This window comes from Melospiza georgiana, chromosome 22 (genome assembly GCF_028018845.1).
Source record: "Melospiza georgiana isolate bMelGeo1 chromosome 22, bMelGeo1.pri, whole genome shotgun sequence".
NCBI classification, from domain to species: domain Eukaryota; kingdom Metazoa; phylum Chordata; class Aves; order Passeriformes; family Passerellidae; genus Melospiza; species Melospiza georgiana.
The window spans coordinates 7,718,206-7,744,018 of record NC_080451.1 but is presented as its reverse complement, the minus strand read 5'-3'; the positions used below and the strand labels follow the sequence as shown (position 1 = coordinate 7,744,018).

Below are 25,813 nucleotides of genomic sequence, written 5' to 3'. Positions count from 1 at the left end.
GGTGAATGACAGCAGACTGTCCTCATGGGACATGGAGTGCTCACTGTCCTTCTGTTCACATTACACACTTTGGTTCAGGGGGCTGGGTTTTTCCAGCCAGCTCTCCAGGTGGGTTTCCAAACTCAAACTCTTTGTGGTACGAAAATACAAAGTGAAAATATCTATTGCTGGTGGCTGCCAGCATGTAGGGTCAGAGTAAGCGACTGCCCTGGCCTTAGCCAATATTTGAAGACTTCAGGGAAATGTGTTGTGTTGTTGAGAGCATCTGTACTATTGGAAACTGAATAAAAAGATGGTTGATTTTTTTGTTAGACCTGGTCAGTAATATCCACTCCTCCTTGGCTTCATTGCCATTGGATTTGATGATGCAATTTTAGTGAAAACCAAGGGGTGAAGGAATTGATGACATGTCTCAACCAAAGTTGGTGGTGAGCAATGGTTTCATCGTTCTGGTGCACTTGTCAGATTTAGCAGCAAAGTGGTGAAAATCAGGTGTGAGCACAAGGAGCTGCAGGGAGAGGCTGAAGCAACTACACTGCTTGAACACTCCCGAAGTTTACTTTTAGAGTAGGTCCTTGTATGCACCTTCTGACTGTAAAGGAATTCTCTTGCTCCATTAGCAAGTGCTTGGAGCCTGCCTAGGTGGGAGAGGGAAAGAGGAGCTTGGTTTGCTGGTGGGGGAAAGTAGACTCAGAAAGGTTGCACAGGGCACAGCGTATGGCACAAGAAATGATTGTGATTGTGGGTGATGGTGTCACCCAGCCCTCAGCCAGTGTGTGGGCCTTCATTAGGGAAAATTTGGCTCTCAACCCTTCCCCAAAAGGCACCATTTGCACTGGTGTTCACACTGAATTTAGTTATAAAATGTCAAGAAACTTTATGCTATGTGAAAAGGACAGAGGGACTTTGGTGTAGCACGTTACTGGTGGGGAGAACTGGGCCACTGATGCACAACAGCAGCTTTAGCTATATTTGTGTTTCTTATGGTTTTAGAATTGTTTGTAGAGTTTGTCATAGCAACAAAGTATTTATCACAAATATTCCAAGGCACTAAGGCTAGATTCAGTAACTTCTAGAGGAAAATTGTTTTGTTGTTCATCTTTCATACTGCCACCATTCCTGTGATTCCCTCCTCATAATTTCTGGGTTTTTCCTTCCTCACTTACTCCATGCAGGCAGCAGTCATGGCCATACACATGCTGGTTTGTGTTGGCCTTTTTGCTCCTTTTGTATATTTTTACCTTTGTCTGAGCTGCTTAATCTTTCCTTGGTCCTCCCCTCAGCCCTGGGCTGCATCCCGTGCTGGTGGCCTGGGAATGCATTTGCTCAGCCAGTGTGTGACTGAGTGCTGGCATCCAGCAGAGCCCTGCTGAGACAGCAGCACTGCAGAGCTGGACCTGGTTATCTTCTCTTAGCCACCCTTGATTGATATTTAGAAATCTGCTTTTGTTGCCAAGAGATTTACTACTGTAATGATACAAATATTTCTAGCAAACAGACCAAGAGCTGTTGGGTTTGCTTCTGTTGCTGCTTGTTTATGGATGGAAGATGCCAGGATTGAAGTTTAGCTGTGAGAAATAGCATGGCAGTCCTGCAGCTGTTTGGATCTGGAGTCATTCCTTGCCTTTATTTCTTCCAGATGGAGTTTGTTGGATTTGTCTGGAGGTCAGTAAGTGACTGAGTGACTGTGGTGGCCTCTGTGCACTGTGTTTTTGTGGTGCCACTTTTGCACTGTAGGGCTGAAACTCTGCCACCTCAGTGGTTGGTCAGTGGTGGTGGGATCAGCTGGATTGTTGCCCCTTTCCCAAATAAGCATGATATTGAGATTTTAGTAGTTTATTTTGTACTAAAGTTCCCATTTGTAATGTTTAAACACCTCTTCCCTCTCTGGAGGTAGTTAAGGAGATGACCAGCCCTAAGTTATTATTTCATAATAATGGCTTTATAAAACTTGTGTTTATGAGTTTATGGCTTCCTTGTGTTATTTATTTCCAGAATAGACCTGTCTGCAGATCACCAGCTGATGAACATCCTTTTGGCATTTCTTTATTTTCTAATTACATGTTTTATAGGCAAACTGTAGTAGTTAATGGGGCTGCAGGTCTAAATTCACTTCCAGGATCACCAAAGATTTAAGAACCAGTTAAAGAAAAAGAAAAGGGGGTAAGGGGTTGTTTGGAGAGTGGGGGTAGAGCAGAGACTCTGTGTGATTTGCTGTTGTGCACTTCAAAGTTTTATGGCCCGTGGTGCATCCCTTGGGAGGATAAAGTGCAAGGAGCATGAAGAAACCCATAAAATGACGAAGGGTTTATGTGGTATAATTAATGTGGAACTTTCCATGAACTTTATAATACTTACACTTTCTTAATTCTACACGAGTTTCTGGTTTGCTAATAAGTAATCTTGAAGATTGCTAATGGAACTTAAATTTTGCATTTTCATCCTGAATTATAACAGGACACATTGTAGGCTGCTATATTTTAGTCTGTAGCTTCCTTACTTGAGTTCTCAGCTGTGGCTGTGCCTGCCTTGGGAAACATTTTTGAGCTGTGGCCAGCTCTGCACTAAAAACCCCCATGTTGATAGAGCTTTACTGGCAAATCCTCCCCATGCCAGTGTGGCTCTGCTTGCACAGACATTTTTTATTGACACTGGATGGATTTGCAGATCTTGGTGTTGTTAGTCGCACCCGTGGCAAAAATAAATGAGGAGAAAGTTCAAGTAAAAATCTGGATTTGCTCAGTAAAACCAAATCACTGCTGGGATATTGCAGCTCCTGTTTTTAGCAACTGAGGAAATTTTAGTTGGTGATAAATGGAGGAGTCTGTGCTGCTGGATGAGCGGGGCTGCAGAGCAGTGTGGACCCTTGTTCCTCTGTTCCTGCCTTCAGTGAGGCCCCATGGTGGTGGATGGGCTCATCAGCTGCACCAGCAATGGCAGCTTTGATTCAAGCAAGAGATAGCATTGGGTGAGGAGTGTTGCTCCACCTCCCTAAAAACGTCCTGGTGTTATTTGTGGGGAACAGGAGCAGGAAACCATGATGGTTCATTTGGAAGAATGGGAGCTCTTGTTCCACCAGTACCCTCAGTGTTACTGGGTGAGAAATCCTCTTCTCCTCTCCTGTTCCCAGCTTCCCTGGACTTTCCTCCCTGGAGGAATACATTGGTGATTCCAGAGGGCTGAGAAGCAAGTTTGAAGGCAAATGTGTGTATATATTTGGGGTTCTTCACTCTCAGCTGGTTGGTTTATTTCATCCTGGTTTAGAGGTCACTGGATTTAGGATTTGCATCCCATACTGTGACGGTTGTGTCTTATTCTGACCACATGGCTTGAGGAGTCCATAATGAAAACCTGGTTGGATCGAGGCAGGAGGCAGTTGTTTTTCACTTAGGGGATTTTTTTGGACTGAGGAAATGCCATTGCTAAATGCAGAAAAGGGAGGCATCCGTGAGATGTAGTCGTGTTACAGGATGGTGAGAATGACCTTCCATTGCTGTAATAACAGAAGGTGGGAGATGCTAACAACAGGAGTTGGAAGGTTTAGCGTCAGCAAGTTCTGACAACTTCTACCAAAACATTTTAAAGGGCTCTATTATCCATAGGCACTTTCTGGATTAATAATACTGATAATTGATGACAATGGAAGAAAGTTAATAAAACGAGCTGAATAATTAGAGGTCTGCCAGCCCTGCAAAATAATGGAATGAGTGATAGAGGGCTTGACTGATATGGAGGTAAGGGGAAGTAATACAATTAATGTCAATTAAAATGTGCCCATGGAAAATAAGCTGATGAGATGTAACTGGGATGTAGTTTGGCTGATAAAAGCAATAATGTGTGCTGTAAAATACTTTGTGCCTTAATGAATTGAATGTAGAGCAATGCAGTGTTTTGAATGAGAAATGGAAATGGTGTAAAATGAATGCAGGGAGTGGGAAGTGAGTATTGGCTGCACTGGGAGGTGATCTGGAGATGGCTGGGAGCTGCTGACATGGCAGGCCTTGCCTGGCTCTGCTCTTTGCCACAGGCAAGCTGTGTTTTTGTGGATAACCCCAGGTATCACAGCTTGGGTGTCTGTGAGGCTTTGAGTGGCCCAAGTGCAGGGAAATAGTGGTGACATTGGCTGGGGAGGGGAAAGGATGTGCCCAAAAAGCCCTGTGGAGTTGATACCTTGTGAGGCTGCCTAGAACAGAGGCTAGACAGTGCTAAAGGAATAAAGCAGATTTATTAAAATGCCTTCCAAGGATACACCTTGGGCAGTACAAGAGCCTGACTGAGGCTACACCCAAGGTGGACCCCGGGTCACAAGTTCTCACACTTTTATAACTTTTGGTCCATTTACATATTGGGATTAATTGTCTCATTACAGTTTCAGGTTATGCAGTCCCATCCTCCCAGATTGCTCTCCTCAATTTGCTATTGGTTATACTTTTTGGCCCTGAAGCTACAACATTGTCCTTGGTTCTGGGGCTGGAAAAGGATTGTTTTATCTAAATAACCTGTGAGGAGAACCTGCTAACACTTTATATGGAGTCCAGAGTTATATATTATGCAGTAGAGAATCTGGATAATATGAAAGCTAAAACTTAAGGTGTCAGATTCATGCTCAACAATACTCAGTATCCAAATGAAAATCCTGGAATGGCATAGTGGAAAGCACCCTCTCCCTGATTTCTTCAGCAGTCCAGCAGAGATCAATCCTGCCTGGCTGCTCCTTGCCCAGGAAGAAGTTGGGAAGTGGCAGCCCTGTTGATTTAGTCCAGCACAGGCTCACAGTAAAGTTCCCAGTAACTCAGGGAGCGTGCAGGACTCATAAATTACAGAGCAGCTCACGTTTATCATACACATCGCTGCTTATCTTGTAAACTCATCTGCTGGGCTTGCACGAGCAGTTGATTTAACAGCATGTATATTGTTGAACTTGACACATCCAAGAGTCTAATCAAGCTTTAAGAATACCAGGGATGTCTGGCTGCTGGTGTGAAGTCTCTGCAATTCCTGAGTAATTTCTAAGAATGATCGTGGGCCAGGCTCTGTCGGGTTCACTGCAGGTCACAGGGAATGTCTGTGTTGGGTGGAATTGCAGAGGAGTTTTGTCATAGTGCTGGCATGTGTTTTATGATATAAAATGATTAGATGTGTAAAATGAAGTTAATATCCTTTTTCTGTACATTTTCAAGTGGGAAATGACTATAAATTAATTTTGTAGGGTAAAATGCCAAGTGAGTAACTGTAGTGTTTGTGTAGCACTGTCCAGGATCTGTCACGGGATGCATGAGGATGGTGGAAGATGACAGAGATATGGTGTGTTTGGAGGGAGAACTGATAAAGTTCTGTATTCTGTGGCTGGTCTCTCTCTTGTGCTGCTGCTCCAGTTCCCTTTCCTGTGGGGACTGATTTGTTTGATAAACATGTGCAATTCATGGGTGCTTTGATTGTTTTGGTGGTATTAGAGGATGATAGACACCTTCAAGGTGCTGCTGGTGTGGGATTGCAGAGCTTTTTGGGCCTTAGGTCTTTTAAGAGGAATTGATGCACCTTCTACATATTTAGCAATAAACCCCAATAATTTTGTATTATTTAGTATTTCTGCTTTTGAGACTCTTTTGAGACCCTTGGGCATGGTGAGATAGGAAAATTCCATCCCTCTTCCTCACTCTCATGTTAAGGAACTGCATTTACTTTCTGAGTTGTGAATGGAAATAGAAGTAACCTGGGTTTGATCAGGTATGGTGTGTTTTAGTTTTAAATGAACTAATAGACCTTGAGTTGCATTTCTGCTGCAGCTTGACAAAATTATAGCAGGTGCTGGGGCTCTGTGCTTATTTACTTGCAAATCCTGTCAAGTGTGAACTTCATTTATGACTTCCCTGGCAGGTCGTGCCGCTGTGGTCACAGCTTCTACAGTGTTTTGTTGCTGTTGCTTGTAAAATTTGCCACTGAGGGAAATAATGAGATGAAATAGGCACAGGTAAGCACACACAGGCTCCTTTTGTCCAAATCCATTGAAGTTCTTCTAAAACTTTGCAACTGGAAAGAATTAAACTGTGTTTATATTTCTGAAATAAAGTTGCAGTTTCAACAGAAAGCTGTTATTTGTCTTTATTGCCATGGCAAATTTTTCTTTTTGGGCAGGGGAACTGAGGGGTTTCCAAGTCTTGTTGCTTGAGTCTCGTGGTTGCAACCACCCATTCTCCTGTGTGTACATCATGTGTCTCCTCTTTTTTTCTAGATGATCATGGGAACAGCAATGGCAGTCATGTAAAAATCTTTTTACCGAAGAAGCTGCTTGAATGTCTACCAAAATGTTCAAGTTTACCGAAGGAGAGGCACCGCTGGAACACTAACGAGGTAGTTAAACCTCTTACTTACTCTTAAATGTACCAGCTTACTTAATGCTTATGGATTGTTTTGTGAGAGCATGCCATGCAAGTTACAGGATATGAATTCCCTGGCTCTGGAACCTCTTCCGTAAATAATAAGTTGACTACATACTGAAAGTAAGCTTTAAGTGAGATTGAAGGCAAATGTGGAAGTTGACTTCTGTTTTAGACTTCTAGGAGTCTATTGGTCATGTGTGTTACTTGTTTCAGAGTCAAATTTCACATCACATTAATGACCTGTTTCAAAATGGTTTAGAATTAGATAGGTGTGTTTGTACCATGATGAATAAAGTGTTACTTTCCTGTGCATGAAGACTTCTGAGGAAAAAAGTGGTGTGTGTTCTTTCCTGCCACACAGGGTCCTGGGAAATAACCAGCTTACCTCTGTCTGAGTAATCTCATTAAGAATAAGGAAAAGATAAAACTGTTTTTTTTTTTACTGGAATCCAGTTGCTCTTGAGTATATGCTGGTTCACAGATCACCTGTTACTGCATTATGGTTGGCGTAATTTAAATTAAAAAGAAGTATTTTAAATTCTGTGGGCAAGGTGAAGTTAAAGAACAACCCAGGTAGCTCTATAATCCCTAGGCTTTATTCCTGCTGTGCAGCAATGCTGAATGTCCCATGGCAATACCCACAGTGTGTAGTTTTAGGTTTTAGTAGCTCTGTCTTAGTGTAGCTTTGCCACTTAATAATAGAGGAAATCCACTTGGAGAAATGACTATAAAACTCCAGTTAGTGTCTGCTTGTTGAGAGCTGACTGGTCCTGTTCCTCTGATCCCTCGTTTGTAGATGTAAACTTGTTAACAGAACCTGTGCTTGTGATTTTAGCACCTGCAAGTGGCAGCTGAGTGCAGGATCAAACACAGCTCACTTCTCTGTGTGTGTTTGCTGAGTGTGGAATCAATCACAGAGCAGTGACTGTGTGTATTTTTCAAAATTGGAGTCCTTACCCCTCTTCCTTTTGGTGTCTGGAAGTTACAATCAGGTATTTATTTTTAACATACCCAGTACTGTGATAGAATGAATTGGGTCTTTGGGGCAGTTGCTGGCCTTGGCTTTTTTGTGTAGATGTTTTTGTCTTGGGTCATTTGAAATGTAAATCATAGAAAATGTGGGTTGCTGTTTATTCTGTGTTAGTGTTTATAATAATGGGGACAGGGCATGGAGCAGTGGCAATTGCAGTGGCTGTGGCAGATGATGTTTGGACAAACACAGCTGGGGGCAAGCAAGCTCTGCACAGGTTTGTGACAGAAGGATGCTCTTCCCTCTTACTGGAAAGAGCTGCTTGGGGTGGGGTTTAGTCACTTTAATGTTGCTGCTGTCCCCAGAGCAGAACTTTGTGCAGGATTGATGTGTGGAGCTTCCTATGAGTACAGGATATGGTAAAGTTCATTATGCAGCTAAAAACTGTTATTATTCATGAGCAAAAGCAGGAATGTGCAGGTGCTTGGTGTGGTGTATTAGGTTAGGAGGAGAATTTGGGAGTGTGGCTGTTCTCCTAAGGGCTGTGTCAGTGTTTTGGGGAAAGAGGAGTGAGCAGTGTATTGCTGGTGGGATTGTCTGGTGCTGTAATTCTGGATGGATTAGATTATTTCCTGATAGACACAGGTCATCAACTGGGACATAAAAACAGACTCAACCCCTGTGGATCTTACTGAATGTCAGATTCCTCTCTCTCATTTGTATCCCCTCTTCACAAATCTCTCAGTGAGGCTGTTATGCCATGGGGATGTGGAGCTGGATCTGTCCATGGGTTGTAGCTTGTGCTGACTCTGCCAGCCTTTGTGGTGTGGTGCAGTATCCCTGTTGCATGATTTAAATGAAAGAACTTTTCTTGTGGCCAGAGATTTTTTGGCCCCATTAGCTCAGAGGGGGGGAAAAAATAGAAAAAGCCAGAGTCTTATGCTTAGATGAAGTCTTGGAAATTTGTGTTAATTATGGGGGAGGAAGGAGCTGAGCTTCCAGATTTTACTGCCTTCCCCACCCCCAATCTGAAAGTTTAATTCTGTGCACTGTTACAAAACTTGAAATTTTCTTAGGGTATAATTGAATAATAATGTTGGACTACATTCCCGAGGCATTCCTGAGGGAATACATTTTTTCATCTGAGTACACAGGTGTTCTGCCTGTGCTAGTGAAGACAGAAGTTGTAAAGCAGAGAAGAAAAAGTTGTATTTTATACAGTGGTACTTCCAGAATTTTTGTACTGATCTCAGAATCCCTGTCCTGTGTGTGAGGCGTCTCCTGGACAGGGAGGTTTAGTAAAAGGTGGAAAAGAAATAAAATGCCTAAACAACTCACAGGTCTGAATGTGTGTGACAGTGCTGTCCTCCCTCAAATGGTGTGTGTTGGGCAGTCACAGGAGTCTCTCCACAAGCTGCAGAGTGTGAGAGTAGCAGACATTGGTGTTGGATTCATCCCCAGGGTGATGGGGGCCAAACCCCCTAATTCCAAAGCCATGACCCAACTCCTAAACGTTCCCTTTGTGCTCCTTTGCATGGGGATGGTTCAAGGAGCCTTGACCACGGCTCTTGCCTGTCTCTGGTGGCCCTGAAGCCCAGCACAGAGGTGTTCCAGCTGTGGGGGTGGTGGGCAGCAGGATGAGCCTGTGCAGTCCCTGGGCCTGGGCTCCATCGGTTCCTCGGTGCTGCTGGTGCAGAGGTCAGGGAGCAGCCAGGGTAGAGCATCACCATGGGAACACAGCAAATAGCTTTTTCTGAGCACTTAGGTCTGCAGCTTGAGAATGATGGTTGGATGTTAGTCAGGATTGGGTAGTTGGGAGGGAGAAACTGTCCTCAGAGCTGGGTGGGCTGTGGATGACTTTACATGTAGTAAAATCACGTGATGAGCAGCAAGAGAAATGGAGCGCTTAAAAATGGTTCAAACATGTTATTGAGGTGCTTTCCATTGGATCATGCATTTGCAACTGAAATGTTTGATGGAAATACATTTCCATACCAAGATGTCATCTTGTCTTAAATCAAGTTTATAGCGGTTTTATATTTCCTACTGAAGGAAGTGTTCCGTCTAATTCAATTTTTTTTTACCAGAGATAGAAAATCTTAAGTTAAGCCTAGCAATTTAATTACAGATTTACATTTTTGAAATGCCTGTAAAGGTGCATTGTGCTTATTTCTCTAGCTCTGGGAGAGGATAGAGACGGGGCTCTCATATTATTTCTCACATTAAGACAAATGAGTTAGTAGCGAGAAACTTCTGCAGTGCTTTGTTCTTGTGAGGGAGTTCCTCACTCTAAGGGCTTAGTTGTTGTTCACTCTGAACCATTTTAGGGTTTGTGAAATGCAGATCCAGAGTGGATGGAGCAAAGGGTTCTGGCTCAGTGTGCCTCGAGTGAGAATTTTGGAAGCTCTGGATCTCGGCTCCCTTCCATGGGAGCAGGGCTGGCTTCTCAAAGAAGGGCACAGAGCCACCCTCCAGGTGCCCCAGCTGAGCTCGTGTGTCCCCTGACAGAGGTGGTGAAGGTGGTGCCTCATTACTGTTAGTCACTTTGGGCAGCAAGATGTGTTGTCTGCAGGAGATGCATCCCGCTGCTTTCTGTCTGGGAAGTGGGAGCTTCCTGGGGTGCTGGGGCTCAAGGATGTTGGAGTAACCTTGTCTGTGCACAGCCTGCCAGACACCGATTGCAGCTCTGGGCAGAGATGCCGTTCGTTAACAGTTGGCAGCCGCAGTCATTAATCATCCTTGTAAACACTTAATGACACGGTGCGAGAGAGAAGAAAAAGTTAAACATTGGAAATGTAAAATGCTATCTTGGGCTTTGGTTCCAATAGGATTCTCTATTTACAGTCTGTTGGGAGAAGCCCAGGACTTTCATGGTAGAAAAAGCCAGCGGCAATTGCTCCATGTGCTTAGGCTTGTCTGGAGGGGCATGGCAGAACTGCCCTGCTCTCTGGAGTCAGCCAGCATCCACATTTTGCAGTCACTAGGCTCAGATACTGCTTGGGAGAGTATTCAAATAATGCAATTATGAAACTGTATTTGAGCATTATTTAGCATAGGAAGAAACCCTCAGCCTCTGCTGCCTGGGGGCCCGAGTCGCGTGTTCACTGACATCTCGATGTGCTCCGGCGTCCTTGCTTTGCTCGCATGACAGTGACATTCTCCTTTTCACTTGACAACGAGTTATTTGCCATCTTTTCTCTAAAGCACAGAGAAGATCTTGAAGCTTTGGAGAACTGCCTGAGGGACGTGAGGGACCCATACTGATAGGGAGAGCGAGTCTGGAGCCTTGGGGCTGGCTGTGATGCTCTGAAATGCTGGCAGGGAGGAGGTGAAAGCAATGAAATCTCTACTGCCTGCTCCTGCAGCTCCCCTCGGCTGAGTGGCGGGCAGCTGGTCACCGCACGGCTCCTGTCACCCCACGTTTGTACAGAGAGCCCTGCTCTGCTGCAGACCCAGCAGCAGGGTTACTACTGCTTTTTTTTTTTTTCTTTTTTTTTCTCCCTTTTAATGTTTTTAAGTGTCTTTTAGAATCGACTCTTATATTAGAAAACTTAAAAAAACTCCTTGTTTTAAGGTGTGGTGTATTGTAACTCTGCACTGCCTGTTCCAGCCCATTCCTTATGTTACAAATATGTGGTGTTGAGCAAGTACATGGGACCAGTTTCTGTTACCAGCCCAGCTGGAGCAGGGAAGGGTTGTTGGTCTAGGTCACAGTGTCCCCTCAAGGTGGCAAAATTCCGTGGATAAGGAGCAGTGTTCAGTACAGCTCCCTCTGGATTCTCAAGTCCAGCATACTTTTTAAAATGCTTTACATCAATTCATTCAGATGTGTTCAGCTGGAGCTCAGGGTTCCCAAAGCCAGAGGCTGCTGGCAGCTGTTGGGAGAGCCCTGTGCCTGCTTAGGAGTACTCCCAGGGCTGGGACATCCTCACAGTGTGTGTCAGCTCTGGGGTTTCTCCAAAGCAATAAGAATATTGAATTTAGACTAATTGCCTGCTGCCCACGTGCTCTCAGTATAAAATACTCCGATGGTAATGGCAAATGCTGTTACTAGAAATGCTGTTGGTTTCTGTTCCACCTGATGATCCCCCACTGGAGGAGCAGAAGGGAAGTGGTTGAAGACCAGCTTGTGTGTGCTCCCACTTAACAGCTCCTCCTGCCCCTTGGAGTGGTGCTGAGCTGGGGACTGAGGCACATTACAAGGGTTTGGGAATGGCAGGTGATACCTTGTTGGGAGCCAAGTGTTTGCCGAGTGCTGAAGCAGCCAGAGCATCCATAAAATGCAGAGTGCCAGTGCTGCTTCTCACCCTTTATTTCAGTGCTGGTGGTGTGTGAGGTGCTGTGCCTCAGACAGATCTGTCCCGCCTGGCTTTGTCACCAGCGAGCTGGGTGCCTGCGCTGCCATGCCAGCCCGTGGGACTGCTCCTCCAGAGCCTGCCCCTCCTCTTGGCCACCAGCAGGAACGTGAGGAACCCCACTTGCTTTAAAGAAGAAAAGCCCAGCAAGTGAAAGGCAAGGGAAGCAGTGTTAGCAGTGTGAGCAGAGCAGTGTGAGTGTTGGTACACCTGACTGGGGCTGTCTGGCGTGTGGGGGCGGCTCCCGCTGCGCCCGTGGCTGGGCTCGGAGGCTGATCGGTGAGCGAGACGGCAATTTCTCCAACACAAGCACTTAATTGTGGGTTTGTTTTGTGAAATTAATGAAATCCTGGGCTTTACATAAATGTGCAAAGCAGGAATGTGTTGCTGGCGTTGTGTTTGTGGTTCCTCAGTTGTGTTTACAGCCCTTGTGACTGCTGTGAGCAGGCTGAGGATTGAGCAATATTAGAAGGTTACGTACCAATCACCAATCCAGGTGGTTTTGAACAAGGGCAGTAATACCTGTTCATGCTCAAACACAGATCCTCATCTTCCTCTTAGGAAAACCTGGCTTCTTTCACTTCCCTTTGGTTCATATTAGGGTCAGTAAAAAAGAGTGATCTTGTAATGCTGGGCAGTTAGTATGTCAGAGTGGTGGAATTGGAGTGAATCCTGTAAAGCAGACCAAACAGATGGAGGGTTTGGAGTAATTCACTGCCCCTGTTACTTTTTTTTTAATCTCCAAGTTAAACTCTTTTGAATAAATTAAATTAATGAATTAACTTTTTTACACTCAACGACAGCCTAAAGAAAAAAAAACTTCATATTAGTTTTAGCATATTGCACACAAAGTATAAAATGTTGATGGTATTTAACCACCTGGCTGTCGTTAGTACCTGTCACAGTACCTCTGAATATTGGTCAGTGGTATTAGAGCTTTTTGCTGTTTGGTACTTCCAGATTCCTCCATAGAGTGGATGTTGTAGATGACCATAGTACAGCAACAAATGTGTGTCCAGATACCTGGACAGTGGCTGTACAGTGGCTCCAAATCCTTTGTCTTGTGGGAAAATAAGGTGGAGTATTATTTCCTCCAGTTGTGCTTTTCCTAACCTGTCATCTGTTGTGGCTCATCCTTGTTAACTGTACATTATTATCCTGAAATGTAGTGTCAAAAGCAAAAGGGGAATCTGGTGTGTGGGGAATAAAAATTTGGAGTTACTGGCAATGGAAACTCTTCTTGAAACATGAAGGAGTCAGGCAAGTGGATAATTGAGTTAGTATTTACCTGTTTTCTGCAGGAGCAGTAGTGGTAGGTACCACTGCATTGTGTGTCTCTGATTCTGGCTTGCCCAGCACTGAGTAAATACTCACTGGTGTTACACAAGGTGTACTTCCGTGTTATGCAAGGAAAATGGTACAACAAAGTCAATTTAGAAACAGTCTCTCTCCCAGGGCCTGGCATGTACACAGGAATTGGTTTACTTGGCAAATGAATGGGAATTGAGAAGATTATATTTTGTAGGGGATTGAAATCCTGTCATCTTGGTCTCAGGTTTGCTGCTTCTAAGGGTGCCTGTTTCATTTGGAAGAGAAAAATCAAAGAATTTAGATTAGAAAGAAAAACTAGATATGAAGGAAAAGCTAATGCAAATGAAAGCAAAGGTTTTCTTCTGCTGGGGCACTGCCTAAGGAAAAGAGGGAAATAAGCAGTGGTCTTTGTGGGGAACAGTGTCCTAGGGACAGCAGGAGAGGGCATAATCCACTGCAGTGGGGGGAAGAAAACCCAATTCTCTGTGCTCACTCTTTTGTACCTGGTGTCTGTGCCCTGTTGTTGACAGACAGCAGGAGCTGGGAGCTGTTTGCAGCACACAGCCATGGACTGGGCCAGGCCCTGGAGAACCCTGTGTCCCACCTTGGGTTTGTGCCTCCCCATTGTTGTCACAGAGCTAAAATGTTCCTGGAGTTGCCTAAAACTCATCTTTGCAAGCAAACTTTCTGTTACCTGAGAAGTTGTGGTCCTGCAGGCATGTCCCTGTCATGTACCTCTGAGGTTCCTGAGCTCCTCCTGGGGTCTTCCTGGTCACACAACTCATGTTGATGCCTTCAGAGTTAATTATCTGATGAGTCACTGCAAGTCTGTGTCCGTGCTGTTATTGCAGAGTTGCTGGGTTCCCAAAGTGCTTTCTTTGATATCCAGGTTGTCTGGCACATCTGCAGTGTGAGCTGTGGGGAGAGGAGGCAGCCCAGCACAGCAGAAACGTGACTTTACTGGTTTGGCTCACAGAAACTGGAATTGATAAATGCTGGAAATAATGGCAGGAACTGAGTTTTAAGGTCAGCAAGCAGGAGGGTTTGCCAGACATGGTTGCTGAGGGGAATAAGGACTTTCTTGCATTCTACAGCAGGTTCCTGACGGTGACACACATAAAGCAGGAATGACATGGAAACATGACACATTTTTGGGAAAACATCCAGGCAGTCTCTCAGTGGGTGATTCTCTGACACTGAGGGCTTCTTTGCCTTACAAAGGCAGGGTTTTGTGCAGGGAGGTTTTTCCTTGGCTTCAAGCACAGGGCTGGTTTGGTCCAGATAAGAGTCTCCCAAAACTTAATGCCTTGCCAGGCAGGGGGAGGCTGGAATGAAGAGGAATGAAATGCCCTTGGTGGTTGTCTTTCTCCAAAAGTTATCTGATGTAAATATTACGTTCCCTGCATAAATTTAGTATAGATAATTGACTGCATCTTGCTTGGAAATGGGTACCAAAGGTTGTTTTATAGCTTCTGTGTAATTGAAATTCCAGGAGGAGAGGCCTTTGTCTTGGAAACCACATTTGAATTACTTTTTTATTGGAGTGTTAAAGCAATACGTTACAATGTGAGGGGTTCAGCGTGCGTGTGTGTCAATAATTACCAGATTTCCACAGTTACAGTGAATAGAGAAAACTGTTGAAAAAGCATGTCAAGCTTTCTCTGAAAAGCAGCCATCCAACAGTTGTGTTGAGTGTTCTGACCTAAGCAGAGCCTCCCTGGCTCAGGTGGGGTCAGTGCCAATGCAGGACCTGCAGCTGATGCTGGGGCTGCACAGCCTCGTGCCCTCGGTGCTGAGAGCAGTTTGTGAAACAGGGAACCAGTGCTCCAGCGTGGAAATGGGAAAGCTTTAAGGAGCCTGTCTGCAGGGAGGTTAACAATAACAAGCCCAAGTGGCTGGAGACAGGAGCTGCCCAGTGTGGCTGCAGGAGGGGCAGCAGCCGCCGGCACAGGAGAGCAGCTCAGTGTGCTGCTTGGGCTGGGTGTGGAGTGCAGAGCTTTGATGTGCTTCCATAGAAGGTTCTAGTTTTACTCACTGAAGCTCCTTTGTTTTGCAGAGATCTTGATGCAGACGCCCTTTTGGATTTCTTTTTAATAGTGTGTGACCCTTCACCTTTGATCCCTTGACCTGCATTACTTTGGTAACCATTTCATTTTTTTAATTTCATTTCATTTTTAATTTTGGTGTGTAAGCTGTAACATTTCATCATTTTAAACTGTAGCGTTCTTTGACCTCCCCAGATGTCTTTTTTCTTTTCTATGAGGATGCCCAATGTTGCCTTTTCTTGAATAAACATTATTTCAGTTGTTAATAAAATATGTATTTTTCGTTGGTTTTTGCTTCTTTTAAGTTTAACTGTGTGTATGTTGCCTGTATAATACTTCTTTTGATCTGTGTTTTCCCACTCAATCTATTTTGATATTTATGTACATCTTTGCTTTTAGTTCACATTTTTTCTGCAGTTGTTTTGTTCAGTAAAACCCATTCTTGTGGCCTGTCCATGGCCCATCTGTGTCCCCCTCCAGTCAACTTTTGTAGCTTAAAGTAACCTTGGGAACATTTCAGATACACTTACAAATAAGAACTATTCTTTGCTGTTAAAATTTTTTTTTCCTGTCCTGAAGTTAACTTTTCCTAACCATCAGCTCCAAACTGATAGCTGTTTTAATAAAAGATTAGGCTTCAGACCAAAATGAAAATCTCACTTGAAACTCAATTTGCATTTATTTTTCTGTTATCATTGGAGCCCAAAGGGAAGTTATCAATGCTTGGAGCTGTGCTTTAGGCACGGCTGTGCTTAGGGAAGCAGCGTTGTGTGTACGTGGGATGGCAAAGCCCCCAAAGCTTAGTTGGCTCTTTCCATTTTCCTCTTGAAAGGGAAGCACTGGATAAGACAGATTTTGGCCAGATTCTATTTTTATCTGGTAAATGATCATATGAAATCCACTGAGCACGGCCCACTGAAGTACAGATTACTTTTTAAGTGTCTCATTATTTTATTCTCTAACATTTAATGCTGAAGTTTTAATTGCACACAGATGAAGCTGCTAAATGAGCACTGAAATGGATTTAGGTCTTCTCAGAGCCTTGTTGATGCTTATAAAACTTTATATCATTCATTAGGACTAGAGATTAAAATTGCAGAGAGCTGTTCACATAGTGCCACTGGGCTCTGCTGGTGCCTGGCCTCTGGAGGAGCCTGAAGCTCACCTGAACACCCTCCTGCTGACCCTTTCCCTGGGAAACTGGACTGCATTTGGCTCTGCTCCCCTGTCTGGGGTCCTGCTGACCTCCAGGGCTGAGCCTGACTTGTCTCCTTCCCCCTGAGTCCTCTGTGAGTCTTGAGGGATTCAGCCCTAGCAGGTTCTACCTGGTTCATCTAGTGAGGATGCACCATCAGCACCAGAACCTGCTTCAGGAAACAGGTTTGAATTGGCATCCCTGCCTGAGAAAGGTATTTCCAGCACTGATCTCTGTGCTTAAACCACCTGTTTTTAAACTGCCCTTGTGTGGCAGAATTGCCTGCTAAAATACAGGCAGATCCAGTATTCACAGAATTCCTGCCCAGCACCTCTGTGTTCCTGTGTGAGCTTCTCTGACCCTGTGGCTGTGAGCTGTGCTGGGCTGTCACAGCCTGCATCAGTGCTTGAAGCATTCAGGGGGATTTTCCTTTCCCCTCCTGTTCCAAATTTTAGCTGTAATTGTTTCTGTAGACCTGGAGTTGTCAGTTCTGGTACACAGACTGTGGCTCCTCACTGAGCCTGTCTGGGATAGCTGGGATTTGGCTTTGGCTTGGCTTTAATGCTACCTGTCATCCTGAGGAGAAGAAGAATCCTCCAGAAACCATCTTGAGCCATTTCTCCAGTCTCCAGAACAGGGTTTTTAAAACTCAGTGGGAAAAAATACTTACTTTGCCCAAGAAAACCCCTTGAAGACTCTTTTTCTCCTCATAACACATATTTTATGTTGGCAGCAGTTAGATGTGAATGCCCTGACTTTCCAGGGCAGCAATTCTTAAAAACCTTTATTTAAATGTCTGGAAGCTGAAGGAAATCTCCTTCCCTGTGCAGAGGGCTGGCTGTTGGCTGCCTCCTGCTAGAACAAATAGCAGGGAAAAAGAAGAAATGAAATAAAAATGTCTGATGTTGGGAATTGGAGTCAATAATAAAAAACACAGAGCTTAAAAGATGGTTAGAATGTCTTGTTTCTTTTTTTTTTTTTTTTTTTTTGTGTCTCATTTCATGTTTTGTCATGTCCATCCTGCCTTCTTTCATAAGGTAAGCACTGACCCATGGCATTCTCTGAGTGTAGCTCCCAAGGTGGTGGGATGACAGAGTGATGCATGCTTTGTTGTGATATTTCCATGTATTGTGTTAGATGCAGATGGTTATTTGCAGTAATTAGTGTAAATAATATGGGTTATGCCTGTTCAGCTATTGCATGGGCTTCCAGGATGCTAGAGCTGCTGAGGGAGGAGAGGTCCAGCCTTTGGGAAGGGGGAGATAGGAATTGTCCCCCATTTCCTCTTTAAAACACAGTAAACATTGGCAAGAAAAGCTGCTTTGTTGAGCCAGCATCAGCACTGCTATTTGCCCCAGTGTAAAATCTGTCCTGGGTTTTTGCTGCAGTGCTGCTGGATACAGCAGGAACAGCAACAGCTGACCCTTGGATGGCAAGAGATGATGGAACTTAATTCACTTTACTGAGCTTGTTTTTCACTGAGCAGTAACTCAAATACATGTTTTCATCAAACACTTAATCAAAGAACTACACAAATGCTGCAAAATGTTTGCAAAGCAAAACATTTGTCTGTTTAGATTTTGAGAGAATACTCTATTGAGAGATTTGTTCCTGCTTACAAGGTTTTTCTGTTACTCAAAGCCAGAATGTTGACAACATCCACTCCTGAAACAAGTCTTAATTTTGAAATCTATGCAATATCTTCTGCTGCTGGAGGCTTTTATGTATTAACCTTAACAGAAGGCTGAAGGGCTGAAATGAAATCCTTGGCACACGTACAGGATTCAGAGCGTTGCATGTCTTGCAGTTCAGGTAATGCAGCTGGGGTTGGATTAACCTAATCTGCTTTATGCAACCTAATAGACACCTGTGTGTCATCTGCATGTGCTGCTTATTTAATAAAACATAGCAGCAGCAAATTGCTCACTTTGGTATGACTTCTTTTGAAAGTCAGAAGTATTGGTCAGCACAAACCGACCATTTTCTGTTAACACTGAAACCCATCCAGCGGTGCAGGACAGGTCTGTGTCTCCTGCCCAAGACTGCCTGGGAAAACCCAGATTTCCATGCAGCACCTGACCCTATGCAATAAACTGAGCAAGTGCCAGCTTACCCTCCTCGTGTTTCAGGGCTGGTGGGTTCTAGACTTGGATCCTGCTGCTCCCACTGCCCTTGTGCTCAGAGGGGAAGGGAATTGCCCCTCTCCAGAGCAGAGCCTGGGTGCTGCTCTGCCTCACTGGCTGTTGGGGCAGCCACTCTGCAGGGAGGTTCTCTTTAGGTGGGGGTGAATATCTCAGGCTTATCACCCTGCTTGCTGCTCTGGGTGTATGTTGGTTTTCAAAGTCCTTAAATAATTTAATTATTGCTCCTGCTTTAATCTCTAACTTCTCAACATGCATTAAGGACTCGTGGCTGAGGGGTTGAGCTGGCGCCATTGTGCAGCCAGCCCTGACCTCTCCTGTGCTTCTGCTTTTCCTCTGCTTCAGAAGTAGAACTGTAGCCCTTGACACCCTGCATTGGCTTTGTGTCTGCTAGAGCAGGGTCCTCTGCCTGTTCCCTGCTCTTAGATGCACATTCAGCTCAGAAAATGCTCAGTGATAAACATGTGTTTTTATTTCTCCTTCAGGTTTGGCTTGTCTGCTTTTCAGCTCTTCTAGACATTGGAAATTCCAGTTTGTGTTTATTTTCTCTGGATTCCTTCCTACAAGACAGAAGTGAATTCAGCATGGATTATTGGGGAGAGCCTTGGCTGGGAATAAGGATAATTGCAGCCTCTGGCTGTGCCACAGTTTCACTGATGATTTCTTTTAAGTTACTCACCTGCACTGTATCTGTTTCCTCAGCTGTAAAATGTGGGTAATTACCTCCATTGTAAAATGTTACAGGGTCTGCTGGTAATTATATGAACGAAGTGCTAATTACAGTGATTATCCCTTGGACCTAGTCTAGATCTGGCTGATGTTCCTGTTGTGATGAACGTATGAAACAAATACTACAACTTGCTTTTCTCCATTCTTTGCGAGGGGCCTGGGAGGTGCCTTGTCACAGGATGTGTTCCCAGTGAGAAGCTCTGCTGCCCTGTCACCCAGATCCCTCTGCTCATTTCTCCTTCCCCTCCACCCTCGTGTGTTACAGGGCTGTGGGCTGAGGAATTACTGATTCACTAGTTGGAGCCACATATGATCTGATAGCCAGGGTTTCTGCTGTGGCTTTGCTTTTCCTCTTGGGGACGTGTAGAAGGCAGCAGCCAGGGAACTGCTCCCGAGGTACCACTTGGGTTGGGGCCAGTCTGTGCTGCCTAGTGGCCTTTGTTCCTTAAGAAGTTCTGACCTTGATGCCAGGAGAGGTGTCCTTCCAGCTGTGGAGATTATTTCCCTCCTGTAAAAGCCTACAGCTTCAAGACTTTATTATCAAATATTTTATTTGCCTTTCTCTTCTCCGTTTATTTAGGACACATTTTCTTTGTAGCTGGGAATAGCTCTACTATCCCCTGAGCAGGGCTGGGTAGTGGAGGAAGAACTGATATTCTTCAGGGTAGAAATGGAGTGTTTTCATCCAGAAAATCCTCCTGCTGCTGCTGGGAAGGTGCTGTAGTTTTTGTTGGTAGTAATGAGTCACATCACATATCCTGTAATGATGAGAGTCTCCTCTGCTATGCAATCCCTGCCTTCCCTGGTCACAGACCTCATGGCACAGTAACAACAAAAATCATGTGCTTGGTTCACCTTGCTGCAACTCTGCCACATCTTATTCCCTGCCTTCCCTGCTTCTGCTGGATGGATTTTCTGCCTTTGCCTCCAGCCTCCATACACCTGCTTCCCATCGGCCTCAGCCTTTCTTTGCCCTGGAAGAGCAAGGCTCAGTTATGTCTGCAGAATTTAGTAGCTGAGCAGCTCTTCCTTTCTCAGAGTTTGACGAGTGCAATGAATTTTTAACTTTGAAGAGAAGGTTTTAGTTCCTGTCCGGGATGATGGTTTGGAAAGGTTTTCTGGCAGTGGGAAGGCAGTCTTTAATTGCAGTTTTGCACCTGAATTTTCCAGACTAGATGCTCTTCTCTGACAGCTTCTGTCTGATTGATTCTCTGGCCTGTTCTTTTCCATGACAGGATACTTGAGTGCTCCAGGGATGGGAGCAATGTGCAACTCCTGATAGGTGAAATCATTCATTGCCAAGCAATGAGGGTATGGAAGGAACTTCTCTTGTTAGGTGGAGAAAAAAGTAGATGAGGGATTATCATCTCCCCCACGATTTGCTCTTGCATTGCTTTAGAGCATCTTAACTAGAGATGTGTGTCTGTACTTCACCTAATGCACATCTGCCAGACTTGTTTGAAAATCCTTCATTTGGGAAGCAAAGAATTCAGTTTGTTCCTGCAGAAGCATCATCTATTAAGATGAATTAATTTGGTGTGAGAGTCTTCAAAAGTGAATGATGCCATATCCATGTTCTTACTGCCCATTGCACAAGAGAACTGGTTTGTTTGCTCTCTGCAAGTCACATGTTCTGAAGGATGTTAAATTACTGTGTAACCTGGAGGGCAATCAGTGATTCAGATTTGAGATTTATCCAAGTCTAATTTTGCAGCATTCTTGCAATATCTGGTGTATCTTGGCACCACTCTGAATGCTGTTCATTAAGAGTGTAGATAAAACACAATAAAAAAAAAACTTAAATGTTTAGTAACATTATTATAAACTTTCTCAAATCTTCTTTCTCTTAAAAATAAGAGCAGTGTTTGGTTTTCATTGAGGTGCGAAGTGTTGTGCAAAATCACTGCAACTTGTGACAAAAATACTTTAAAGTATCTGAATGAAAATGCAGCATCACCGTGAAAACAAAAGCGTTAATGCAAAAGTGGTTCCAAACGAGGTGATGCTAAATGAAGGTTTTCCTGGTTTTGAGAGCCTGTTTTTAAGCAGTGGGGGGAAATTGCACACCCCAGGGAAGGAGTTTAGGAGCACTTTGGATATGTCAGGGGTTGCTTCAAAGAAATCTGTTAATTTTTACTTCTTTTTGTAATTGCCTGTCGCGGCTCGGTGTGTGAATCGGTTATAGATAAGCACAGCAGTGTAGATAAACACAGCAGTATAAACACGCAGCAGTGCCGGGGGCGCCTCTGGCCGCAGCCCCGCTGCTGCCTGGCCTGTCCGGGCTGTGCCGCTGGCCCCGCTGCTTTCGGCATCGCCTCTCACCCATGCAGCCCCGCTCGGTACCGGGGACGTGAGGCGTGCCAGCAGCACGGCCTGGAGCCCCGGAGCTGCCCGTGCCCGCCTCGCCGCAGGAGGAGGAGGAGGAGGAGGAAGAGGAGAGCTTCCATCGCGCCCCGTTCGCAGCTGCCCCCGTGTCTGTACGGACGCGGAATCCCCACAGGAGGGTGCTGCGAAGGCACTGAATGTGCAGGTTTGCAGGGAAGAGGAGGGCTTGGAGGAGACGGCGATTGTAGGGCAGCCAGCGCTCTGCAGAGCGGGGGCCGTGCCCGGGCAGCGGCGCGGGGGAGGCCGCCCCTGGTGCCCGCGGCAGCCGCTGCCGAGCCCTGGGCTCCGTGTCCGCTCTGGGAGTGCGAGCAAAGGCAGCGGCAGCACGGACACTTGGTGCTGCGGGGTTCAGGTTTGGTAGCTGCAGAGCGTCCCAGGGCTGTTCCCCTCCCTTCTGCTCGGGGTTGGTGCTGGACCCTTCCCCTGTGAGCGTTATCCGTGTGGCTTCTCTGCAGCGAGCCTTGGAGCACCCAGCTGCTTTCCTGTCTGCATGTAGTGTGTTTAGTCTGCACGAGTGGCAAAATGCATTTGCTTCCAAGTAGAGACAGGCTCCAAATTCTATCCTAAAATATTTTGTAAGTTGGACCATTTTATTCAGTGCGATCAGATGAGAAATAAGGGTAGAACCTCTCTTTAGTTCTTGGCTGTGCAACCCTCTTCCAAATATTTTAGTTAAAGGGATTATTCCTTTTGCATAATACATGCTTATGCCAAAAAACTTGTCTGACAAGGCCAGTTAAGCAGCACATTCACATGATTCTCCCTTTAGCTGTGTGCTGCTTCACCCTGAAATTGTGTGATCATTTAAAAGTAAACAACCCTCCACCCTGGGGGCTGCACACATCCACTCTGCCCCTCACTTCCTTCTGCTGCTTTTCATTTCTTAAATAAACTTTTGAAACTGAGGATTATATAACCGAAGAAGAGACTTCTCTTTGGGATGACCTCTAGGACATGTGGGGGCATTTAGTCTAATTCTGTTTTATGGGAGTGTGGGAGCTCTGATCCCTTCCTTCAATGGCAGCAGATTCAACTGATCTGTTGGAGCTGTTGAAGAGACGGGGTATAAAATTAACTACTCATTGCATTAGAGCACCTCACTTGGAAACCTGGCACTGAGATCCGCGTGAAAGTCTCTGTGGGGTTCCCTGCTTGCCATGGGGACATCGCAGCATGTGCTGGTTCAGTACCTGGGTTTGGATCCCAGGTGTTTGGATGGAGGACCGTGTCCAGCAGTGATGGTGCTTTGTGTTACTCTGTGGGTTTGGCATTCCTCTGAAATTACACACCAAAAAACGCTTTTGGTGGGATGGGTGATCCCAAATTTTGGCTAATACACACTGTGGAAGAGGTGCCTGGCAGCAGTGGGGCTTTGCCTCAGCACCCTCATGGCAGGACAGAGCTGCTGTCGCATCCGAATGCTGTTAGATCAGCTGCAGGCGAATACAAATAGACTTGGATTTTGGCCCTGTAAAGGGAGACTTTCAGCTTCCCCCGGGAATTCTGCCTTGGCAGAAACCAGCTGTAGTTCAGTGGTTTCTGTTACCAGGCAGAGTCTGTTTGGATGTTAGAAAATTAGAGCAGAAATTCCTGCAGCAGTCAGCTGTGTCTGCGTCACCTCTGTGACCTCTAACTGCTACTCCTGCAAACAGTTGCCATTAAACACAGTCAATAACCCCCTTCTGCATTCCATTGGATCGTCTCTTCCTGCCATCTCAAATGAAAAATAAACAAAAGAGCTTAAGCGTGCAACGTGCTAAATAGACTAATCAGCTGTGAAAATATTTTATGGGGGAATCTGGGGCAAGAGCTGTCAGTGGGAGCGAGCTGATTGGAGCTGCAGCAAAACAGCTCCGGGAGGCGGCCATGGGGACAGAAGGGAAAGATCTGTTCAAATGGAGGCATGCTATTTTTTTTACCCCTTTCTGAGTAGTTTTAGGAAATCCCTCCCTCTGTAAATTGATTACCTCTGCACATTAGAATGCCTTGGCTCTAAGTACGCACTAAGCTGCTCCTATGCTGATTTGACTTTGCCTGTTAAATGTAAAACAGGTTTTAATCTTCTCATTTAGATGTTTTAATAGAAAGTAAATGTTTAACTTGCTTTGCTGTGGCCTCCAAATCTTTAATCCGTGGGAATGTTTTTAATGAAAGGGAAACCGTGCTTTTGTTTAAAGCACGGGGTGATGCTGCAGGCAGTAGTGCTGGTGGGGGGGAATTGCAAACCCACACCAGGAATTTTTGGCACTGGTGGATCCCGGATTTGGGGATTATGGGTTTAGGAATACGCTGGGGAGAGTGACAAGGGGACAGTCTTGGGACAGTCTGGCTGGGAAGGGGTCTGTAACCATGCTGTAAGTTCAGTGTCAGTGATTCCTGCCCCCGAATTCAGAATCATCCCTGTGTTCTGATGATGTTACAGGGCTGTTGCTGCTCCAGCCAGGGAGAGCTGAGCAGAGCCGTGTGCTTGCCAAGGAAACCGCAAAGCAGGCAGCACCGGCTTTAGTTCTGCACACAAAAGGGGGGTGCTCTGCTCTTCTGAAGCCACTCAGCTTACTTATGATTTAATTTAATGTAATTTGTTAAAAAAGATGTGGCTCCAGGACACACAATACAGCTGGCAAAGTACCATGACAAAGTCAAAACTGAACAAGGAGGGGAGCATGCAGTAAATGTGGGTAAAAACCAGCTAGGGGCAATCCAAGGTACCTGTGCCTGCTTTGGGGCAGGACCCAGAGCTGTTTGCCCCTTCAGTTGCATTTTCTGCCTCAACTTAGAATCGGGACTTTATGAGGTTAAAAGTGCAGCAAGACCTGGAAGATGGAGAGTGTTGCCAAAGGATTTACCTCCGTGTTTCCCACCAGCCTGTGCTGCCAAAGGGAGATGCTGCTCAGGGCAGCTGAAGGCAGACAGGCACCTCCAAGGAAGTGCTTCATAAACACAACTGCCCTCATTGGAAAGCCGACTGCACCGATAAAGCTTTGGCTGGGTAAATAAAGTGTTCTGATTTCCAGGCCTGTATTGTAAGTTGTCGAGCTGTAATTGTGTAAGTGCCAGGGTTATAAATAGCAGGGGCAGCTGGCACAGCCCAGCCATGGCACACCGTGGCACCGGTGCTCCGTAGTGAGAATCAGGAGGATTGTTCTCATTTGGGTTTTGGCTTCTCCTTTTGCACTCCACGCTTTTCCCACCTGGGCTTGCAGGGACTGGTTCCTGTAGCCAGGCCTGGCTATCCTTTGTGGGACAGGGGCCAGCTTGGACACAGGAGCATCCTGCGGCACCTGGATTTGTACCTGATCTGTGCCTCAACTGGGCAGAAGGCAAGGAGAAGAAAACTATTGGTAAAATAATAAATCTACTTCAGACTGAAACAGTTCATTATTGCAGCATCAGTACACTTAGGAGGCTGGTGCTGCATCACAGGTGTGTGGATGCCTGTGGAAAATAGTGTCATAAGGGGTGTCCCAGCAGTACCTGCAGTGAAGGATTTGCTGTTCTCCACAGGATGACTGCAGAGCAGTTTGCATACATCCGTGGGGAAACAGAGCTGCTCCTTCACTGTGCACCAGAGGGATGAGTTAGGTTTTACAACATAGTAACTTAAATATTTAATTTTCTGAGTTGTCATTGTTCTAATTAAATTAATATGCAATTTCTTTTTTCCGTTTGCCCTTTTCTTTTAACTTTTTTTTTCCTCTTTGACCAAAATCCTAATAACCCAACAGGTCACAGGCACCTCAAGCTGCTGGGACAGTGCTAGGGGCTGAGGAGAGCAGAGCTGGGGCTGTGCATGGAGGGTTGGGGTGTGGCAGGACGACAGTAGTGGAAAAATGTTTGCCTTCCCTGTGGGAGTGGGGTTGAAACGCTACATCAGGCACGTGTCACCAAAATAATAAAAATACTATGAAAGCAATCAAGTATGCGTTACCCACTTGGCGTTGTTACAGGCGGCTCCTCCCTGTGCAAGGCCAAGCCATTCTGAATTCATCCCCCGGGATTTGGTGTTAAAACATGTTCGCTGCCAGCTGACAGAAGAGTCAAGCTCGGATTTATTACACCGGCACCTGCAGTAAAAAATGACAGATGATGCGAATGTATTTAATTATCATTCAACGCCACGTCTCTGCTCGCTCCGGTCGCGGGGCTGCAGCTGGCAGACACTTTAACCAAAGTCCGTGTGCTTATCTGGAGAGGGGCCCGAGGAGGCGGCCGGGGGCACCGGGTGCTCCTGCGGGTCTCTGCACGCACTCGCTGCCCCGCGTTCCCCATCCTGGTGCTCCCGCAGGGACCGCGCTGCCAGCC

At 45.5% G+C, this 25,813-nt stretch overlaps 1 protein-coding gene and 1 long non-coding RNA gene across 8 annotated transcripts in view; both read left to right on the top strand.

Annotated features, from left to right (window-relative positions):
* CAMTA1 (calmodulin binding transcription activator 1) overlaps window positions 1-25,813 on the top strand; it is a 241,455-nt gene that overhangs the window by 14,137 nt on the left and 201,505 nt on the right. For all 7 annotated transcript variants that reach the window (XM_058039298.1, XM_058039297.1, XM_058039300.1 and 4 more), the window contains exon 2: window positions 6,233-6,351. In XM_058039298.1, coding sequence (XP_057895281.1) covers window positions 6,233-6,351 — 119 coding nt within the window. The remainder of the gene's footprint in view (window positions 1-6,232; window positions 6,352-25,813) is intronic.
* Window positions 15,071-19,195, top strand: LOC131092547 (uncharacterized). The gene is made up of 2 exons (XR_009115502.1): window positions 15,071-15,156; window positions 18,883-19,195. It is a non-coding gene; the product is annotated as an uncharacterized LOC131092547 (long non-coding RNA).